Genomic DNA, 20,365 nt, shown 5'->3' on the forward strand with positions numbered 1-20,365 from the left:
ATTGTTTTATTATTTTATTTTATATATATGGGTGTTTTGTCTGTGTACCATAAGGGCCTGATGCTGAAGAGGCCAGCTTAGGACTGGACTTATAGCCTTTTGTGAGCCACTGTGTGGATGGTGAGAATTGAACCTGGATCTTCTAAAATAGCAATCAGTGCTCTTAACTGCTGTACCGTCTCTCCAGCATCTCATAGCTAGTTTTTGACCATATGCTTTAATTATCACTTATTAAATTATAAAATTACTGAAGAACTTAGAATCTATACTTGGAGAATTCCTTATTCTCATCAGATAATTCTGCTCCTTACAGCACTTGAAGATCTTGTACTTTGTTTAGTATCTGTATTAAAAATAGGTCTTAAAAAAGATTTTGGGCTTCAGTGTTCTGATACTTGTATATTCTCATGAAATACAATAGTTTTCTCTCAATATTATGCAACACTTAGGATTTTAAATTAATGTTGTATAACCAGACATTTCCAGAAACTACAACTTTTATTTTTGATTAGCTATTCCATGTGTAGAAAATTCATTCTGTCTTTAGAACCTAACTCATTAACTTGTGCACAAATGACAACCATACTCCTCACATCTTTACTGGAGAACAACTTTAACAAAGAGTCAATCTAAAATTGACCATTTGGAAAATAAGAGTATGTTTGTGTACAAGCAAAGCTAATGTTGCCACTTAATATTAGTCTCCTGAAATGTATATGTTGCTGTGATCCCTGGAAGAGCCTATCCTTTCTTTCCCTATCCATTTTGTAGGCTACCGCCAACAAATAAGCCTAAATTTTAGGCTACTGCCTAAAATAAGCCCTACTCAGTTGACTGACTATCCTGTAAGGGCTTCTATAGATCAGTTTACTCTAGCCAAAAACCTCATGTGACTAGTTACTTACTATTTTAAGCATTCAATTCCTAGATCAAATGAGACACATAGCTCTGAGAGCACTTACACAGGACTGCCCAGGCACATGTTACAAATTCTCATGTGGTCACCTTAATATTTTATTTTTAAGCCATTAATATGCTGGACTCGAAAATATAGCTGATATAAAAGGACACCTTCCCCCACATAGCCACAGAAATACCCTGACAACCAGAGATAGAATGCATAGTATAATGTAGGAATTAAAAATATAACCCAGCTGTGTGTGGCACAAGCCTTTAATCCTAGCACTGAAGCAGAGGCAAGAGCTCTTGAGTTCAAGGCCAGCCTGGTCTACATAGGAAGTTCCAGGACAGCTAGAGCTAACACAGAAAGACCCTGTCTCAAAACAAAACAAATTAGAAAAACAAAACAAAACAATTATTTGCACTGTGTTAAAGTACCCCAAAACCCTGTCCAGCATGCATGTTGTAAAGGCACTCCTACCTAATCTAACCTATGAGTTCAATGCCTGGGATTCACATAATGGAGTGAATCTAGTATTTCAACTTGTCCTCTGACCTCCATATAAATGAACCATAATTAAAAAAATAAAATAAAACACCTCACCTTTGCTCTGAGGAGGGTTTTGGCTCCTATCCCTTAGGATGTTGATTTCATAGACAGCACCATACTGCTCAAAAAGTTCCCTCAAGTCCTTCTCAGACCAGGTCCTGGGAACCTGGCCCACAAACATCTTGATAGCATCAAGATCTGGTTGGTCTGGGTGGTCCAGGGTGCCGTTCATTTTCTTTGAGCTGCATGAGATAAAGGGGGAGATTATATATAGTGTACCAGAAAGGTTATTATTTTTGTAAAGATTTTCAAGTACTTTCTGAAAACATAGGAGAAAATCTACTTCATTCACTACCTCTACTTAATTTACCTGAATTCTAGTCTGTCTACTCTACTGGGTATCAAACTAAATTCAACATTCTGATTAAGACATATGGAGTTTTAAAAAAAATTGACAATGCCACTTACGCCCTAATATAAAAATTCTCAGAACTTAACAAAGTGAAGATCTCAAAGATAGATCAAGTTTTAATAATATTTGAGTACAGCTGAACAAATCCCTTCTTAAATTTTATTATTTGTGTGTGCAATATGGCTATTCATATGCTACAGCATTATGAGCAGAGTTTGGAGGACCATTTTTCCGAGTCAGTTCTGTCCATTCACTTTTATGTGGGTTCTGGGGATTGAATCCTTATTGTCAAGCTTGTAGAGCAAGTACTTTATCTGCTGAGTCATTTTATCGGCCTAATAAAGACTCTAAAATGTCTGTATAGTAACAAAGGATTAATGATTACAGGTAAGAGTCAGGACTCTTTAACATAAAGACAGTATCTTTTTAGCAGATGTCAAAACAGATGCACTTAATTTCTAAAATCCAAACTACCAGAATACTAGCTTTAAAGGGTGCTGTCTCAAACAGTGCTTTTTAAGTTAGCTTTACCTCTTATTAAACTGACAAAAATGACTGTGATGTAAGTTCCTGGTTATTGTTCTAAAGTATGTAACCAGTACTTGCTGTTTCTCTGAGACTTTGCATTGGATTCCCCCCACATCATTTCAAATTCTACAAAATCTTCCAATCCTATCACACCTAACACTCGTACTTTAATACCCATACCCGTATTCCTATCCTGTGAACTGTTAAGAACTTAAGGGCATTCTTGCATCACAACCATTTCTTCAGTAGGTACCATCCATTTCCAAGCCTTTCCCACTATTTCAAGATCTTCACTTAAAATTTAACACTCGGCCGGGCGTTGGTGAGGCACGCCTTTAATCCCAGCACTCGGGAGGCACAGGCAGGCAGATCTCTGTGAGTTTGAGCCCAGCCTGGTCTCCAAAGTGAGGGCCAGGATAGGCTCCAAAGCTACACAGAGAAACCCTGTCTTGAAAAACAAAAACAAAATTAACACTCAAACCTAATAACTTAAATTCTCAAAGACTATCAAGGAATGCTGAATCTATGAAAGTAATTTACCTCTATGCTTTACTTTAGAAATCTTTTGTAACTGAACCACAGAGGGTATTTTACATATTTCTACAGAATCTAGCATTAAGTAGTTATTGGGAGAATACTAACACATTATGTGTGAGTCAGGTGTGGTGTGCATACTTGTAATTCCAGCATTTGAGATGCAGAAGGACTGCCTCAAGTTCAAGGTCAGCCTGCCTCTACCTCTCAAGTACTGGGATTAAATGTGTGCAACACCACCACCACCTGGTCAAGCTATCCTCTTAAAAAGTTATCTTGGGAGCAAATAGGGAGATGACTCAGAGGAAAAATAAAAGCACAAGGATGGAGTTTGAATATTCAGTATCCACAGAAAAGCCCTGGCACAACAACACTGCGAATAGACAGGAGGCTCCTGCAGGGTGACTTGCCTGGCCAAGCTTAACCTAATTGACAAGCTATAGGTTCAGAGAGAGAGAGAGAGACTGTCTCAAAATAATAATATTAATAATAGCCAGGGATTCCTTTAATGCCAGCCCTTGGGAGATAGAGGTCAACCTGATCTACATAGGATGTTTTCTGGTCTGTCAGGGCTATATAGTAAGACCCTGCCTCAACCAATCAATTAATTAAATTGGAAAATAAAAACATGAAGTAAAGAGTGATAGAGAAGACACTCTCTGGCCTCCACATATCCATATGTGGATATACACACACACCACATGCATGCTGAAAACCTACTTTGGAATACACTGTTAATTTAAAGCTGTGGGTACAGAATGGTGGTATACACCTGTATTCCAGCACTAGGGAGGCTGAGGAAAAATCCTGAGTTCAATAAAAGCTAGGGCTACACAAAGAAAGAAAAGGACAAGAGGGAGTGGAAGGAAGGAATATGTCAGGTCATTATAAAAATATAATTTTTAGCATTTTAACCTTACTGTCTCAACAGAAACCAGGCTTCCATGATTAAAAATAGAAGGTACCATTGAGTAGTGAAACAATAGGAGACATTTCTTACAACATGACCCTAATAACTTTATCGGTTTCAGTAGCATTTTATTAAAATGTTGCTAATCTCTCATGTTTGTATTCCAGAAAAGAGTAACGGAACCTCAGTGGTAGTCAGGATATGTTTTAATAATAAGCTAATAGCTCTTTCTGCAGAGGCATTTGTATTACATTAGAAGCCAACTGCATGGGCTGGTCCTTTCCTCCCACATGTACATGCCTTTTCTAACTTTACATCACCAATTCAGTTAGAAGCAAAAGGCATGGTTAATACACACAAATTACAACTTATTAAAACTGGCAGAAACTCAGGATTCTAGGCAAGAACTATGTCACTGTACTATATGCCTTCTTTTTTACTTTGAGACAGTCTCACACTAAGTTGCCCAGGATAGCCTTGAACTTACTCAGTAATACAGTGGTTCTCAACCTGTGAGTCAGGACTTCAGGGGTGTGTGTCTGTGTGTGTGTGTCTGTGTGCGTGCGCGTGTGTACACACACAACCCTTTCACAGGGGTCGTCTAAGACCATGTGTATTTCTCCTGACTCTCTCTCCCTAGTGCCTGAGACTATGGGCCTTTACCACCAGCTTCAAAATCTCTATTTCTTCAAGACCATACCCTCCAAAAACCAACCTTTCCCTTTTGAATACCAACTCAGAAACCCTAAGAATTGTCTAGGTCTGTGATATGTGAACCAGGGCCCAGAAATCAGAAGCAACTTTCAAACTTAACCTTTTAGAATTCCATTTTCATAGAAATTGGATTAGCCCATTATAGATCTATTAAAATTGATAATAATAACAAATAAGTTTGTGCCTCATTTTAAAATTATTTCCACGATAGGATTTCTCTTTGTAGTCCTGGCTGTAATGGAACTTACTTGGTAGACCAAGCTACCCTTGAACTAAAGGCATCCATCTACCTCTGCCTCCTGAGTGCTGGCATTTAAAGGTTTGTGTCACGACTACCTAGCCATATTGGTCTCATCTAATTTTTTTAAGGAAATAATTTTTTACTATATTTTTCAATGGAGTGAAGCATAAAGCAGTTCTCCACTCTGAAAGGCACAACCTAAGTATTTCACATTTTCAGACAGGGTCAACAAACTATACAGATCATGAGCTACAATCATTTACTGACTCATTCCTACTTATAATAAATACTAGGCACTTTACTTATATAGGTCAACACACTGTTAGACATGGCATACATTGGTAAATAACAAAAGCATAGTATAACGAATAAAATATAATTGTATGTGTTTGAAAATGCCAAAATAAAAATAAAACCCAAAATTTTTGCTAATTTGAAAAAATTAAGCTTTATTTTTATTTATATACATAAGTTAAGATTTATTTTCTGTTCTGTGTGTGGGTGCTCCAGGAAGCCAACAAATATAGGTGCTAAGAACTGAAATCAGGTCCTCTGGAAGAGCAGTAAATTCTGTTAACCACTGAGCCATCTCTCCAGCCTTAACTAGAATTTTTTTTTTTAGAGACTGGAAAAAATGGATGGATGGATGGATGGATGGATGGATGGGTGGGTGGGTGGGTGGGTGGATGATAGGGGAGAAAAGCCAATGATATGGCTCAGTGGATGAAGAGCCTTGTTGCCAAGCCAGACAGCTTGAGTCTGATCCTCAGGACCCACATAGTGAAGGAGAGACCTACTCCCACAAGCTGTCCTCTAACCTTCACAAGCATGGTAGACACAGGCCTTTAATCCCAGCACTCAGTAGGAGAAAGAAAGCAGAAGCAGACCAATCTCTGAGTTCCAGGCCAGCCAGAGGTACACAGTGAGATCCTGCCTCCAAAAGTTAATTCATTTGATTAAATATCTTTTAAATTCAGTCAATAAGATGGCTTAGTAGATAAAAGCACCTGACACCAACTCAAGTTCAAACCCTAGAATTCACATAGTAAGAGAGAAGCTCCTACCACACATTGCCTATACACATACATGTATACAGAAATTTATTTTAAAAAAATTTGTGTGTGTGTGTGTGTGTGTGTGTGTGTGTGTGTGTGTGTGTGTGTGTGTGAGAGAGAGAGGGGGGGGGGAGGGAGGGAGAGGTTGGGGGGGGAGGGAAGGAGGGCTGGCTCAGAGGGTAAAAGCACTTGAAGTCCAGCTAGGCAACCCAAGTCCAATCCCTGGAATCTACATGTAGGACAGCATTCACTCCAAAACAATTTCTGTAAGCTGTCCTTTGACCTTCACATACATGTCTACACGATACTAAATAAAAAAGATTTTCCTAAAAAATAAAATTTTGAGGGGCTGGAGAGATGGCTCAGTGGTTAAGAGCACTGACTGTTCTTCCAGAGGTCCCGAGTTCAATTCCCAGCAACCGCATGGTGATTTACAACCACCTTGAATGCGATCTGGTGCCCTCTGCTGGCATTCAGGCAGAAGACGGTATACACAATAAATAAATAAATAAATATAAAATCTTTTAAAAAATAAATAAATAAAATAAAATTTTTGGAGTTCACTCAAACAGTTAAAAAGGAAACTTATAGTGTCAGCTAGAAATTTAAAACCTGAGAGAAGCAACCACATAAATAAATATATATTCAAAATAAGTAGATTCAAACTTTCTCAACTGTCATTGATGTGAAGAGTTGAGCAACAGTAAGTAGTCTTCCATTCTCCTTGTACATATACATTCATTGTGCATGTTGTCCTTAAGTAGGTAATCACTGCATTAAAAAGTCACCTGAGGGTAAAGATGGAGTTTAGTGCTCTCTTAGCATCCCTAAGGCACTGGGCATGGTTCCCAGCATCACAAAATAGATAAAAGGATAGACAGATAAGTAGATAGGTAGGTAAGTAAATAAATAAATGTATATTTCCCTGGAGGTTAATATCTCCAGGCAAAGTACTTGTCCAGCCTGTTGAAAACCAGGTTTCAATCCCCAGCATAAGGAGGGACGGGGAGTAGATGCTGAAGAAATGACTCAGTCACTAAAGTGCTTGTACAAGCATGGAGACCTGAGTTCAATACCAATACCCATGTAAAAAGGTGGGCATGGTGGAGCACTTTTGATGGAGCAGTTCTATGACCCCAGCACTGGGAGACAGACAGATGGATTCCAAGGTTCACTAGTCTAATCAGTCTAGCTGAAACATGAGTTTTGGATTCAGCAAGAGATGTTCTCTCTAAGAATACGGTGGAAAGAAAGGCATCTTAATAGCAACCTCTGGCCTCCACATGCACCCACACAGGTAGGTAAAGCACACTTGCACAGCCAAGCACAACCATGCATACACACAGAGCCCGCAATAATTTTTAAAAGCTTTCATTATTCATTTTGTCACTTACCTGTCATTATTAGTTTATTTCCTTTTGCTCATAACATAAACAGAAAATAATCTTCAGGCATTAATGCATCTACCTTTTTTAGCAAGCATAAACCCATATTACATTGTAAATTTAACCATGACCCAGTCTCAACAAGTCTCCCCAGACTATGTAAATACTATGGAAAAGGGGAAAGAGAAATGCATACAAATTTCAAGGACTTAGAAAAAGAAGTCCATGCTATGTTCTAGGTATTTCTCTAGTGAAACCAAAACAGAAAATGTGCATTATGTGTGGAAATAATTTTAATTTGGATAAAGGGAGACTTGTTACTAGGTACTAGAAAAAGCTATCAATAAAGGTTTCTAAGTCAACAGCCTTTAACAGCATAGATGATAATCTAATTTTGAAGCATTCTTCTTCCCTGAGGTTTGGAGAAAAATGTCAAGGTTTTAGTCTGTAATTATCTCCCTCCAGCCACTCCTCTCCAAAAAAAACACCCTCAAACAAACAAAAACAAAGAAACATGGTGTTAGAGCAACACCAACACCACAATTATATTGGTTCTATGAAAGACTGAGCAATAATCTGCCTTGGAGAATACTACTAAACAAGTGAAAACTACACACTCAACAAATCACTTGGCAAATATAAAAATTCTATCTTGCTAGGTATGGTGGTGAAGCACGCCTTTAATCCAAGCACCAGGGAGGCAGGCAGATCTCTGATGTTTCAGGCAGTCAAGACCACCTGATGTGATACTGTCTCAAAAGAGAAAAAAAAAAAAAAAAAAAAAAAACAAAAAAAAACGAGGGGTGGGGGTGGGGTGGCTAATGACTTGACTTTATTTTGAGGAGTGTGGGCTGAGGATTTAAGATGAAAGATGGGAGCAATGCTATATGGCATGTAGGACTGAAAGCCTAAGCATGATGAAGAACAGAAGATAGAAAGGAAGAGAAAATACACTTGGGAGTTAAGAGCACAGAAATCAATAAAGGGGGGGGATTAATTAGAAATCAAGATAGATAAAGAGGTATGTTGGAGAGACCCAGAAGATGGAATTCCTGTGACACACTAAGAGCTTGAATTTTATTCCTAGATCTTTTCTTTTCCTTCCTTCCTTTTGTTTATAAAACAGGGTCTCATATTCCAGGCAAGTCTTGAACTCCCTATGTTGCTAAGGATGATCCTGAACGCCTGATTTTCTCTCTAGCCTCTAGCTCCTAACTGCTGGGATTACAGATACATACTACTCTCTTGCTACTCTAAACTCAACTAAGAAAATTATCAGATTTTTCTCTTAAAAAATACCTGGCAGGCCAGGCAGTGCCACTGCACACCTTTGATCCCAGCACTCACAAGGCAGAGGCAGATGGATCTATGTGAATTCGAGGCCAGCCTGGTCTTTAAGAGTTCCAGGATAGCAGCACTACAGAAGAGAAACCCTGTTTTGAAAAAAACAAAACAAAACAAAACAAAAAATGTAAATGTAAAAATGTAAATGTAAAAACTAATTATTAAAAAACACAATAAAACCCCAAAACAAAACCCTAGCAAACCAGCTGGGAATGTTCATATCTGCAACACCATTACTGGGCAAGTATAGGTAGGTGCATCATGAGTTTGAAGTCAACATGGGCTATACAGCCAGACAGTCTAAAAAATTAAGAACAGAATGAGCCAGGCACGGCAGTACATCTCTTTAATCCTAGCAGAGGAAGAGATGTCTGTGAGTTCAAGGCTAGCCTCATCTACACAATGAATCCCAGGCTAACCAGGGCTACAAAGTAACAAAGTAGACCCCGAACTCCACCCCTTCAAGAGTGTGTGTATGTGTGTACACATACGTATACTGTGAATAAATAAGAAGAAATAAATTGAGGTGGGGAGAGAACATGAAACCAGGAGGATTCTGTATAGAGTTGCTCCCATTTTCATTTTTCCGGTCATGATCCCATCACATTCCTAGGATGTAGAGTTTACAGAATTCCAAGGAGGTAAGGAAGAAAAACTATGAGTCACAGACAATTTGGGAAACTGCTTTTATGTAAGGAAGCACCCAGACATAGAGATATCTAATAGACAGGTTTTGATTCAAGTTATGGGGTTGTAGATGAAATCCTGAGAAACAGGCTAGGACAGGGAATTAATCAATGGAGAGCTAGATAGGGTCTTAGGGCCTAATCCTTGGAGAATAGCACAACTTCAAAATGATCAAAGAAGAACTCGGGATACTGAGCACAAGAACAGGAAACAGGGTATCTAGCCCTGGAGCTTTCAGGGCTCTTTCACTACTTGTGTGGTAAAAAAATTTTTGAAAAATTATAAACCGACCAATCACAAATCACTGATTTAACCTCTGGTTAAAAGAATTGCTTCAGTGAATAATTCAAGAGGTGGCAAGCATGCACCAATTTCAAGAATTCTTCATCCTGGGTCACAAGTAAAGTGCTTATCTAGTATGTATAAGGTCCTGGGTTTTATTTCCAACAGGTCCCGCATGCACACGCAGAAACTCACCAGAAAATGCACATGCACAGACACCCTTCATTGTAAGCGCCATTCTGTGGTGGTGTGGATCTAAGGGCATGCAAGTTTAAGCTACTCGCTGATATCCGGTCTAGTATATCCCCAATAAAAAAGAATATTCAGTCCAAGACTGACATCAATTATTCAGCAATCAAGTTATGACTTCTCTCAACTGAGTTCCTCAACTGTAGAATAGGGGCAATAGCCAAAGAACTTATTAGCTTGATAAAGCTTTGGTGGAGATGGGTCACGAAAACAGATGCAAATGACTTTGGATTATTAAAAAAAAAAAAAAAGTAACAATCCATTTTGATTAATTCAAAATATCCACATTAAACCATTTGCTTCAAACTTCAATATACATTAAAAACTATACATTATACTTAAAATACAGTCTTAGACCTTATTTTAACATAAAAACTAATCTGGATTTTTTAAGTCCCAGGTGATGTTCATGTAAACTGGAAGTAGAAGTATATGACAATCATCACAAAGCTCAGGAGGTAGAGGCAGGAGGACCAGAAGTTCACCAGCCTTGCCTACACAGAAAGTTAAGAGGCCAGCCTGGGATACATGAGGCCCTATATGAAGAAAAAGGAAAAGGAAAGAAAGGAAAAAGCAAAGAGGCTGAAAGATGGAGTGTAGCTCAGAACATTGGTTTGCTCAGCAACCTAATTTCTAGCACAAAAAGAAAAGGCCAAAGAACAGAGGGGAAAGGGGCTGAGGGGACCTGAGAAAAACATTGAAATGTTCAACAACAGACAGTAGCAAAGCACAAAAAGAAACTTCTAGAATGCAAAGGTAATTTGAGCTATAAACTCCAATTTTAGCTAGTATATATTCTGAGATATGGGCATACTTGGCGTGCTGAATCTTTTTTTTATTTATTTTTATTTCCTTGCATGTATGTCTGCAAGGGTGTCAGGTTCCTTGGAACTGGGGTTGTGCACCTCTATGTGGGTACTGGGAATTGAACTCAGGACCTCTGGAAGAGCAGTCAGGACTCTTAACCGCTGAGCCATCTCTCCAGACTCATGCTGAATCTTGATACTAGTACTTAATGTAATTTGCCCTTAACTACTGCTAAAATAACATTTTGATAGTAAAGAACTGTCATAAAAAGGCACATTGAAATTACGATTTAGAGGACGATAGAGAAGGCATATTATCCATTGCAAAAGAGCAATATGATTAACTTAGAGACTCTCAAAATTATCTCATAAAGTCGCTATTACTCACATTGCTCTAGGAGGTATGATTTGAACAGGGAGGCCTAATGTCAAAGAGTCACACTAATATCTTTCACCTAGAGAATGTTCTCCTGCTAACATTCTTGGCTCTCAATAAAGATGCATTTATTTGATGTTCCAAGATATTTTGAACTTAGTTAAAGTGATGACACCGGGGACACTGGTTAAAGTAACTGAAATAATACAGAGTTCAGGTTTTGACAGAAATCAGGGTTGGAAATATGATCATTCTCTACAAAGTCCAGACCTCAGGGCCAGGCCAACATTTTGGCTAGCTGACCAGCCACAATTTATTTGCACAAACTGCCAATCAAAATTGATCTAATTTTGTTTTACTGGGTTTTGTTTTTGATGAGGATAACCTAATATTACTGAAATTACATGCTGAACTTTACTTTTCAATTACCGAGGAGGTAGGGGGAGAAAATTAAGGTTCAGAGTTATAATTCACAGGTCAAAACACTATATAACACTATACCTACAATACTAAATAATACCATACTTAACTACCAGTTTTCTCTGTGACAGGAGCTTCAGAGTATGACAGTTAAAAACTAGCAGGGCTTAGTGGCACATGCATATAAACCTAGCACCGAAGCAGCTGTGGTAAAGGATCATGAGACCAATCTGAGCTATATAGGGAGACCCTGTCTCAAAAAACAGAAACGGGTTGAGGATGATAGAGTGTTTGCCTAATCTGGGTTCTATGTACAGCAAAACTGAGCTTCATGGCTCATGCCTGCAATCCCAGCACTCAGGAGAGTAAGCAGGAGTTCAAGGTCATATTTGGCTACATAGTGAGTTGTATATCGGCCAGGGTTACACAAAACCCTGTCATTCATAAATAAATAAATAAATAAGCAAACAAACACATACATACATACATACAATGAATAACAGAATGCTCAATTCCCAAAGGATTATTTAATACTGTAAACCCAACCCAAAGCAATAAAGCCACAATTTTAAAAACACCTTGGAATCTGTTACATGAACAAACGCTACAGTTTGAAGCGATTAGAATCAGCATACTTGATGTTGCTAGTCATATCAAGTGTACCTTCATGCAAAGATTTTAGTTACATCCTAGAGGCAATTAGCACTTATGAGAATTAGACTAAATAATTAAGAGAATTAAATGTGGGCTTTCTAATTTTTTTCTTCTCTCTTTTATGGGACCGGTTTCACCAAATAATAATAATAATAGTAATAATAATAATAACAATGGTAGTAGTAGTAGTAATAATAATAATAAAACAGCCCAGTTCCCTCTGCTTATGATAAGAATTAGACAACAAAAATACTTACACAGGACTGGAATTCAAAGAGCAATGATCCACCATCATTTCTGGAAGGAAATCCAACTTAAACGCAGCCATCACCTCACTCTCCCCTTCAGAAGCCAATGATAATAACTTGCTGCACTTGTCTGATCCACAAATACACACAGCTTTAGCTTCCTGGGCCCCACAAAAAACACAAAGTGGAAACGGAGCTCAGGGAAACCAGCAGTAAGTGCCACAGAAAGAGGCAGGTCTGGGGAAGGGGCAGGGAAAGGGAGTACTGGACTAAAATGGGGATCCAACCATGTGAAGGGAGGCTCAGCCCAGCACACAATGAAAGTGCTGATGCACCAGGCTTGTTTTGTGTGATTTTCCCTGGCGAAGCAGTACTAAGTGCACTGTCAGATAAATAGTGTGTCAGATTCATGAAGATAGTGTAGCCAACAAAGCAGAAGAAACACAAACTTGTTTCATGTCCTCCAAAGTCCTCCCTGTATTTATGATCCCACAAAGCTAAAATTACCTGAAGGAAAAAGCAAACAGGAAAAACACAATGACAACAACAACAACAACAACAACAAAGTAACCAATCAAGAAAAAAACCACTTCACTTTATGTGGTCCAAAAATGCTTTTCAAAGACCTGGGTTGTTGGCCTTGGTTTTAAACTTAGTTTCCATGTGTCAAAGACAGCAATGAGCACAGTTCTTGAGTACAAATTAATCCCAGAACAGTCACAAAAGAACAGTAAGGCCAACAGAAGCACACCAGAGGCAAGCTGTTGTCAAACTGGCCACCTAAACCCTGATGTTCACCAACTACTTCCACTGGACTGCACTGGTCTGGTCCTGTTCTCTTTAACAGTGTTGAGAGTAAAGTGATAAATCAGTCACTCATTGGACAAGCCTTCAAAAAACTCTGGTTCAGTATCACTCATTAGGCAGCAGGCAAAATTTCTTCATTAATCCCGATACACCCACCCCCCCCCCCCCACACACATACACACAGGGTTTGTTCTCTGTGGCTTTGGAGGCTGTCCTGGAACTAGCACTTGTAGACCAGGCTGGTCTGGAACTCAGAGATCCCCCTTCCTCTAATTCTGAATTTTAACTTGCCAGAAACTAAAAGGAATAGAAATATTCTGCCTTGTTCTTAGTAGAATACTAGGAAACAACTTTTTTTTTTATAGATAGGGTGTCCTGGAACTGACTATGTAGACTGGGCTAGCCTCAAACTCAGAGATCAACTTGTCTCTGAATGCACCACTACTCCTAGCATCTGTGGGTCTTTCTAACAAAATAAAAAATAAAAGCCACTAGTAATAATGATGAAAAAGAACTCTGTCTATTAGGGATACAAATTCAAAACACAGGGGAAGGAGACAGTTTTACCCTCCTTAAGGCCTAGGGATATAATAGTCCGGTGGACGACTTACCTAGAATGTGTAACAACATGGGTTCAATCCCTAGTACTAAAAAGGGAAAACACTGTTGCTAAAACCAAGAATGATGAATGCATGCATAAAAATTCCATTGTGAGTAAGCTATTGAGATACTTAGCAATCAAGGCAGATGTGTTCTCCCTTCTCAATTTAGCTCCACATCCCTCTAAACAACAAATGATGGTATTTCAATATTTAGGCAATGATTCTAAAACCTAGCTCTGAAAGTTCTCAAATTTCACAGGTTTCCTTTCCATTCTTATCATTAGGATGGTCTTATTGCAAAGATTTCACTTCATCCAAGTTCATCTCACAATACAGGAAACTTTGGAAACTGTTATATTCAGATTATAAAAGAAGTAAAATGAAGTGGGGCTGGTGTTCCATGTCTGTGTAAGCCTAGCAATTGAAGATAAAGGCAGGATGATCAGTTCAAGGTGAGCCTCGGCCACACCGCCAATTTCAAAGACTGCTTGCTAGGAATACAAAAGACCCTGCCTGTCTCAAACAAACAAGTGATAATAAATTCCCAAATCATAAAAGGAAGGACAGCATGTGAGAAGGTGACTTCAAACTTATAGTCTGTAATAATGGCTAGTATCAATGTACACCTGACTCAAGAAAGCAGAAGCTAGGGTTTCTCTCCAAAGTCCACATACATAACACTCCACTTCTAGAACTGTAACAGAGAATAATTTTTCTATTTTGTCTAAAATTGGATTCTGAAAGTCAATTTTGGAGATGGGAGTGGCAAAAATACTTCTCCAACTCCATTAAAGAGAGAAGCACAAGTAAACGTCTACTGAGGCGAGACTGCAAACGATCCACAGTCCAGTTCACCATCCCTGTCAAGATTGCAGGCGCTAATCCTAGCTGGGACTGCTTAACTTACTGGCAGGTTTGTCCCAGTTCCTCTTATAATAATCACTGGAACTGGTTACATTCCTCATCCTATAGAAAGCTACATGGCTCAAGAAATAACTTCCTGAGTCAAAGATAAAATTAGAAATTTTAGTTTAAGAATTCATTTAAAGAGGAATTAAGTTATAAGGAATCCCACTGGTTGTTGCAATGCTTCTATAATTCATTAAAGACATACAAATTCTAATTATGTATTTACATTAATAAAGGGGGAGTACTTAAACATGGGAGATATAACTGAATCGCTAGGCATTGTCCAATGTATGATAGGATATATACTCCTTTCATTAAGCCATGGGCTAAGAAACATTGACACCCCCCCCCACCAAAACAGAACTTTATTCAAAAGAATTCTGAGAGCCTACTTAATAGAGATTAAAAAGGGGGCTGGGGGGAGTGGAGGTCCTACAAGTTTTTCACGTATTACACTGATACTAAAACCCATTTTATGAAACTAGAGAGATGGTTCAGTGGTTAAGAGCACTGACTGCTCTTCCACAGGACTGGAATTTGATTCCCAACACCCACATGGCAGAGGCAGGTGGACCTTTGTCAGTTCCAGGACAGGACAGTTAGGAATACACAGAGAAACCCTAGAGGGAGGGAGGGAGGGAGGGGGAGAGAAAGAGAGGGAGGGAGGGTAGGTGGGTGGGTGGATGGATCAGTAAGCAAGAACATTGCAAATAATAATAATAATAATAATAATAATAATAATAATAATAATAGTAACAACAATAATACACCAAACTCATAGCACACCCTACATTTAGAATATACATATGAATAAATTTAGCATGGAAATGAAAACCTGGATTAGTAGAGAAAGTCATAGCAAAGAAAAAAAGCATGGCTAACACAAACACCTAGGAGGCAAGTCCAAATAGCCATCTTTCATTTGTTTATTTGGTTTGTTCATTTTATGTGTATTCTGCTTGCATGTATTGTTTGCCACATGTATGTTTGGTGCCCATGAAGGTCAGAAGAGAGCTTTGGATCCCTGGAACCAGAGTTACAGATGGTTGTGAACCACCATGTGGGGCACTGGTCCTCTGCAAGAGCAACAAAGTACTAACTGCTGAGCCATCTCTCCAGCTCCCCAAATAGCCACCCTGACTGATGTAAACAGGGAGTACAATGATAGGCGAACATATTTTATGTTTGCTCCAATCTGTCTTTGAAAAAGTGGTAACATAAAGTGTGGCTATCTCTGTAAGAACAGAAGAGATTATGGACTGACACTGAATTATAAAAAGAAAACGTACATCATTAAACATCAAGTTATATAAGGAAAGCTAAAAGTGAAAATATTTAGAAAACAGCCATAGGCTTAGACAACTAAGAAAATTGTGTGTGCCTCCCTCTTCCCTACCTGTTGGATCATTAGATGACAACAGGGATACAGAAAAGACGCAATTGATTTTTCACTTCAAAGTAACCAGCCAGAAGACCTTAAAATTTTAGCTTAAAACATCCAAACTAGAAAGAACTTCCATTTCAAAAATCAAGTACTTCTGGGGCTGGAAAGAGTGGCTAGTGGCTTTAGAGTACTTGCTGCTCCTCCAGAAGACTGCTGAATGAATGGCTTCCAGCACCCCTGTATGGCAGTTCTCAACTGCCTGAAACTCCAGATCCAGAGGATCCAATGGCCTCTTCTGATCTGAAGTAGATGTATGCACACAAAAGGCGTACACCACCACCACCTGGCAATCTTTTTTTTTTTTTTAAGTACTATGAATATAATTAGTGACTCTACTAGAACTCCCAATCCAGTACCTTACATATTTAAAAAATGCTGACCTGAGTTGGCAATTACCTCAGTGGCATTCTACATTATTATTATTATTATTATTAGTAGTAGTAGTAGTAGTAGTAGTAGTAGTAGTATTTTGCAAAATTATAAAAAAATGACTATAGATCAAAAGATCTTTATGAGTGTGCAACAAAAGTCAGACAATTCTGAAGTATGTGTGAAGTAAAAAAGAAATACATTTTAAAAATTGCCTCAAGTCTAAAATAATGCATGAAAAAAGCAATGTTCAATGTACAAGCTGGTCTGCATGTAAACTTTCTATATATGCTATACTGAGAAAATATGACAAGGCAGAAAGAAGACTAACCAGAATATATTTTGAAAACTATAAAGTTTTGTCTCCTTACCCTGTTTTTCATCATCCCTCTCCCTCTTCCTTCTTGCTCAGTGGCAAATACAAAGACTAGCAGAAAGGCCCTGTTCTGAGATTAGTCTTATTCAAAGCAAAGTCAAAGAACCTCTTTTGGAGTGTTTCTTTCTCTTTCTCTCTCTCCTTCCCTCCCCTCCCCTCTCTTGAGACAGAGTTTCACTGTGTAGCCAAGGCTGTCCTGGAAGTGCTCTATAGATTCAGCTGAGTAATAGGATCAAAGGTGTGTGCAAATATGTTCCGCTCAAAGCTCATTTTAAAACATCAATTGAAAATTGGATTAAAATACAAAATGGCTGAAAAGATATTTACTCCCCTAATCTCATAGCAAAACAAGACTTGGAGGCTAATTTTCAGTATATTTAGGTAATCAGGAGAATAATCATTTTTGTTGTTTCTTTTCGTGATTGAGACAGTCTTCTGCATCCCAGACTAGCCTAATACTATGTATCTGAGAATGACCTTGAACTTCTGACCTTCCAGCCTTCAGCTCCCCAGTATTGGGACTATAAGCATGCACAACTATGTCTACTTTATGAATGATTGAGATAGAAACTAGCGCTTCTATCAACTGAGATACAACTCCAGCCACTCCACCTGCTATGAGACAGGAGGCTACAGAAAAGCTAAAGTATATAATTCTCTGCAATTATATGTAATACCATGTTATTAATGTGGAGAGGATACTATTGTTTTCCTCAAAGCAATTTTCCTGAATAGGTAGGTGTTAAGCATAACCCTTTCAAAAGCAACCAAGTTCTTGACTTTGTAAATGCATCTTGATGGCCCTAGGGTGGTGGTGAACCACTAAAACCAAAATAATCAGAAGATGAGGAAGTAATTGAAGGTAAAAGCAAAGAAAGGAACCACAAAACCAATATGCCTTATTTTTAAACATTATTGAATAATTTTACTAGTAGAAATTGATTCTGTAACAGCCCCAATTTCTAACTTCCATTTATAACTCCTTCCAGCTGTAATTTTGTCCATCTATAGTCAGGGTACTGCTGAAAGTCATGAAGGACAATTTCTCACTGAAAAGTTAAGAATTTTGAAAGATCAAGATAGATTTAGAAGTATGAGACCTACCTTCTTGGAAAATAGACTGTTTTGCTTTGTTTTATGTGATTGGATGTTTTTATGTGTGTGTATATACTCCATGAGGATTTCTGGTGCCCACAGAGGCCAAGAGTATGTTGGATCTCCTGCAACTGGTTACATATGGTTGGGAGCTACCTTGTAGATACTTTGAACTGAACCTGGATCTTTGAAGGAGCAACAAGCACTCCATCATTGAGCCATTCTCCAACCCAACAAAGACTCTTCTTAACTAGCATAAGACATGTGCTCAAGTTTTTTCTTTCTACTTTGAAGTGATTGGAACTGAACCCAGGCCATCATGCATGCTAAGTAAGCATTCCACTACGTGCCTCTTAGTTTTTTTTTTTTTTTTTTTTAAATGAAATAGGGATAATAAGTTATTTGGGCTGCCCTCCAACTTGTAGTCCTGCCTCAGCTTCCTAAATAGCTAGGATTAACAAAGTGCTATAAATATCATATTGGAAAAAAGAAATGATGCTTCCAATAATTATAAAAGGAAAACTCATACTAAAAGCAGCAAGAAAAACTGTAAAGTCAGGCATGATGGAGCTTGACTTTAATCCTAGCACCTGGGGGCAGAGGCAGGCAGATCTGAGTACTAGGCTAGCCTTAGCTACATAGTGAGTTGCAGGATAGCCAAGAGTTATGTAGAAAGACCTGTCTCAAACAGAAAACAAAACTTGTGAAATGCATTTACTTGAACCTGCCTATAACCATCAAAGGCTACAGAAGAAAGCAGGACCTGGTGGCTTACACCTTTAATTCTAGTACTTGGTAGAAAGATTGACTTAAATTCAAGGCCAGCCTGAGCAACAAAGTGAGACGGACTCAACAAAACAAAACATTACTAAAGGGGGAGTCTGGAGATTTAGTTCAGTGGTAGAACATAGGTTCAGCATATACAAAGTCTGACTTCATTCCTAGCACCAAAGAGAAAAGGTCACTAACAAGAAAGCTTCCATTTACTAAATGCACAATTTTTTTATTTTTATTTTTTTTTAGATTTTATTTATTTTTATGTATACAGTTATCTGCATGCATGCTTGTACACCAGAAGAGGGCACCAGATCTCATTACAGATGGTTGTGAAACACCATGTGGTTGGTGGGAATTGAACTCAGGACCTCTGGAAGAGCAGCCAGCGCTCTTAACCTCTGAGCCATCTCTTCAGTCCCTAAATGCACAATCTTATCAGTGGTAGAACATAGGTTCAGCATATACAAAGTCTGACTTCATTCCTAACACCAAAGAGAAAAAGTTACTAACAAGAAAGGAGCTTCCATTTACTAAATGTACAATCTTATCCAGTATCACCATTTAGGGTGGAACTTCTCTAAGAATTCAGGTGCTTAGGAAGATAATCTGCACCTGTTTTTTGACATGCAACCATAGCCGGGCGTTGCTGGCACACGCCTTTAATCCCACCACTCAGAGGCAGAGGTAGGCGGATCTCTGTGAGTTCGAGACCAGCCTGGTCTACAAAGAGCTAGTTCCAGAACAGCCTCCAAAGCCACAGGGAAACCCTGTCTCGAAAAACAAAACAAAAACAAAAAACAAAAAAACAAAACAAAAAAAAGAAATGCAACCATAATGCAGGAGGTCCCAGCTTTTATATAGACAATGAGTCTGGAGAGGACTCAGGAGTAGCAGTTAGTGGGAAGAGTGGGGACCAAGTCAAATTTCTATTACTAATGATGTTCCATGGGATTTAAAGAACAAAGAAAGGTGAGGAGACAGTTCCCCAAACTGAGTGAAACCGTTTTTAGAACATTGCTAACTACGTAACTTATTCTTTGTCAAGACTGTCTCATACTGTACTCCAAAATGGCCTTGAACTCACTATGCAGCCCAAGATGACTCCCAAATATTGCCTCAGCTGCCCAATTGCTGCAATCACAGGTATCATGCCTGGTAGGCATGAGACTTATCAGACTGCATTATAGTCAGGAAATCTCCAGTACACCAAGAGCAAAAGGAAAGCCTGGGTTGTTAAGGCCCAAATATGAAAGTGTGAGGGACATTTACTAGAACCCAGAGAATATAGCAACGCTTACGGAATTAGGAATAGCCTACCTATCTAGCTCAGAGAAAATCATGAGTTCCTTAAAGCAGACAGGGTCCCTCAGAGGTGTAGCTCGGTGGGCAAAAGCATGTGTGAAGCCTAGTTCAATTCCTCAATACCACTCCATCAACTGATACTAAGACAAGCAAAGACTTTTCACACCCTCAGACTTACAATGATCCTCCTGTCTCCACTTCCCAAGGACCGAGAATACAAGCATTCACCATTAAGCCTGGCTGCAAAGATTTGTTCAAGTAAAAACTAAAGCAGCCCTACAAAAAGAATAAACACTGTCTTGTACAGTGAACCCTTACCTGGAAGGTAAGGACAATAACTAGTGTTATGCATTCATAAGCATTGTGTTGAAAAGCTTTGTCTTCCTACC

The 20,365-nt window shown here is 38.7% G+C and overlaps 1 protein-coding gene across 11 annotated transcripts in view; it reads right to left on the reverse strand.

Moving 5' to 3' along the window:
• Celf1 (CUGBP Elav-like family member 1) overlaps positions 1–20,365 on the reverse strand; it is a 77,167-nt gene that overhangs the window by 21,042 nt on the left and 35,760 nt on the right. For 9 of the 11 annotated variants that reach the window (XM_027422598.2, XM_027422596.2, XM_027422597.2 and 6 more), the window contains exons 2-3: positions 12,305–12,456; positions 1,505–1,692 (exon numbers count right to left, since the gene is read on the reverse strand). In XM_027422598.2, the coding sequence (XP_027278399.1) occupies positions 1,505–1,692; positions 12,305–12,375 (259 nt within the window). In that variant the 5' untranslated portion in view covers positions 12,376–12,456. Of the gene's footprint in view, positions 1–1,504; positions 1,693–8,528; positions 8,639–12,304; positions 12,457–20,365 lie in introns of those variants that run through there. The other 2 variants (XM_027422592.2, XM_027422591.2) reach the window with 2 other exon arrangements.

This window comes from Cricetulus griseus, chromosome 6, assembly GCF_003668045.3.
Source record: "Cricetulus griseus strain 17A/GY chromosome 6, alternate assembly CriGri-PICRH-1.0, whole genome shotgun sequence".
Taxonomy (NCBI): domain Eukaryota; kingdom Metazoa; phylum Chordata; class Mammalia; order Rodentia; family Cricetidae; genus Cricetulus; species Cricetulus griseus.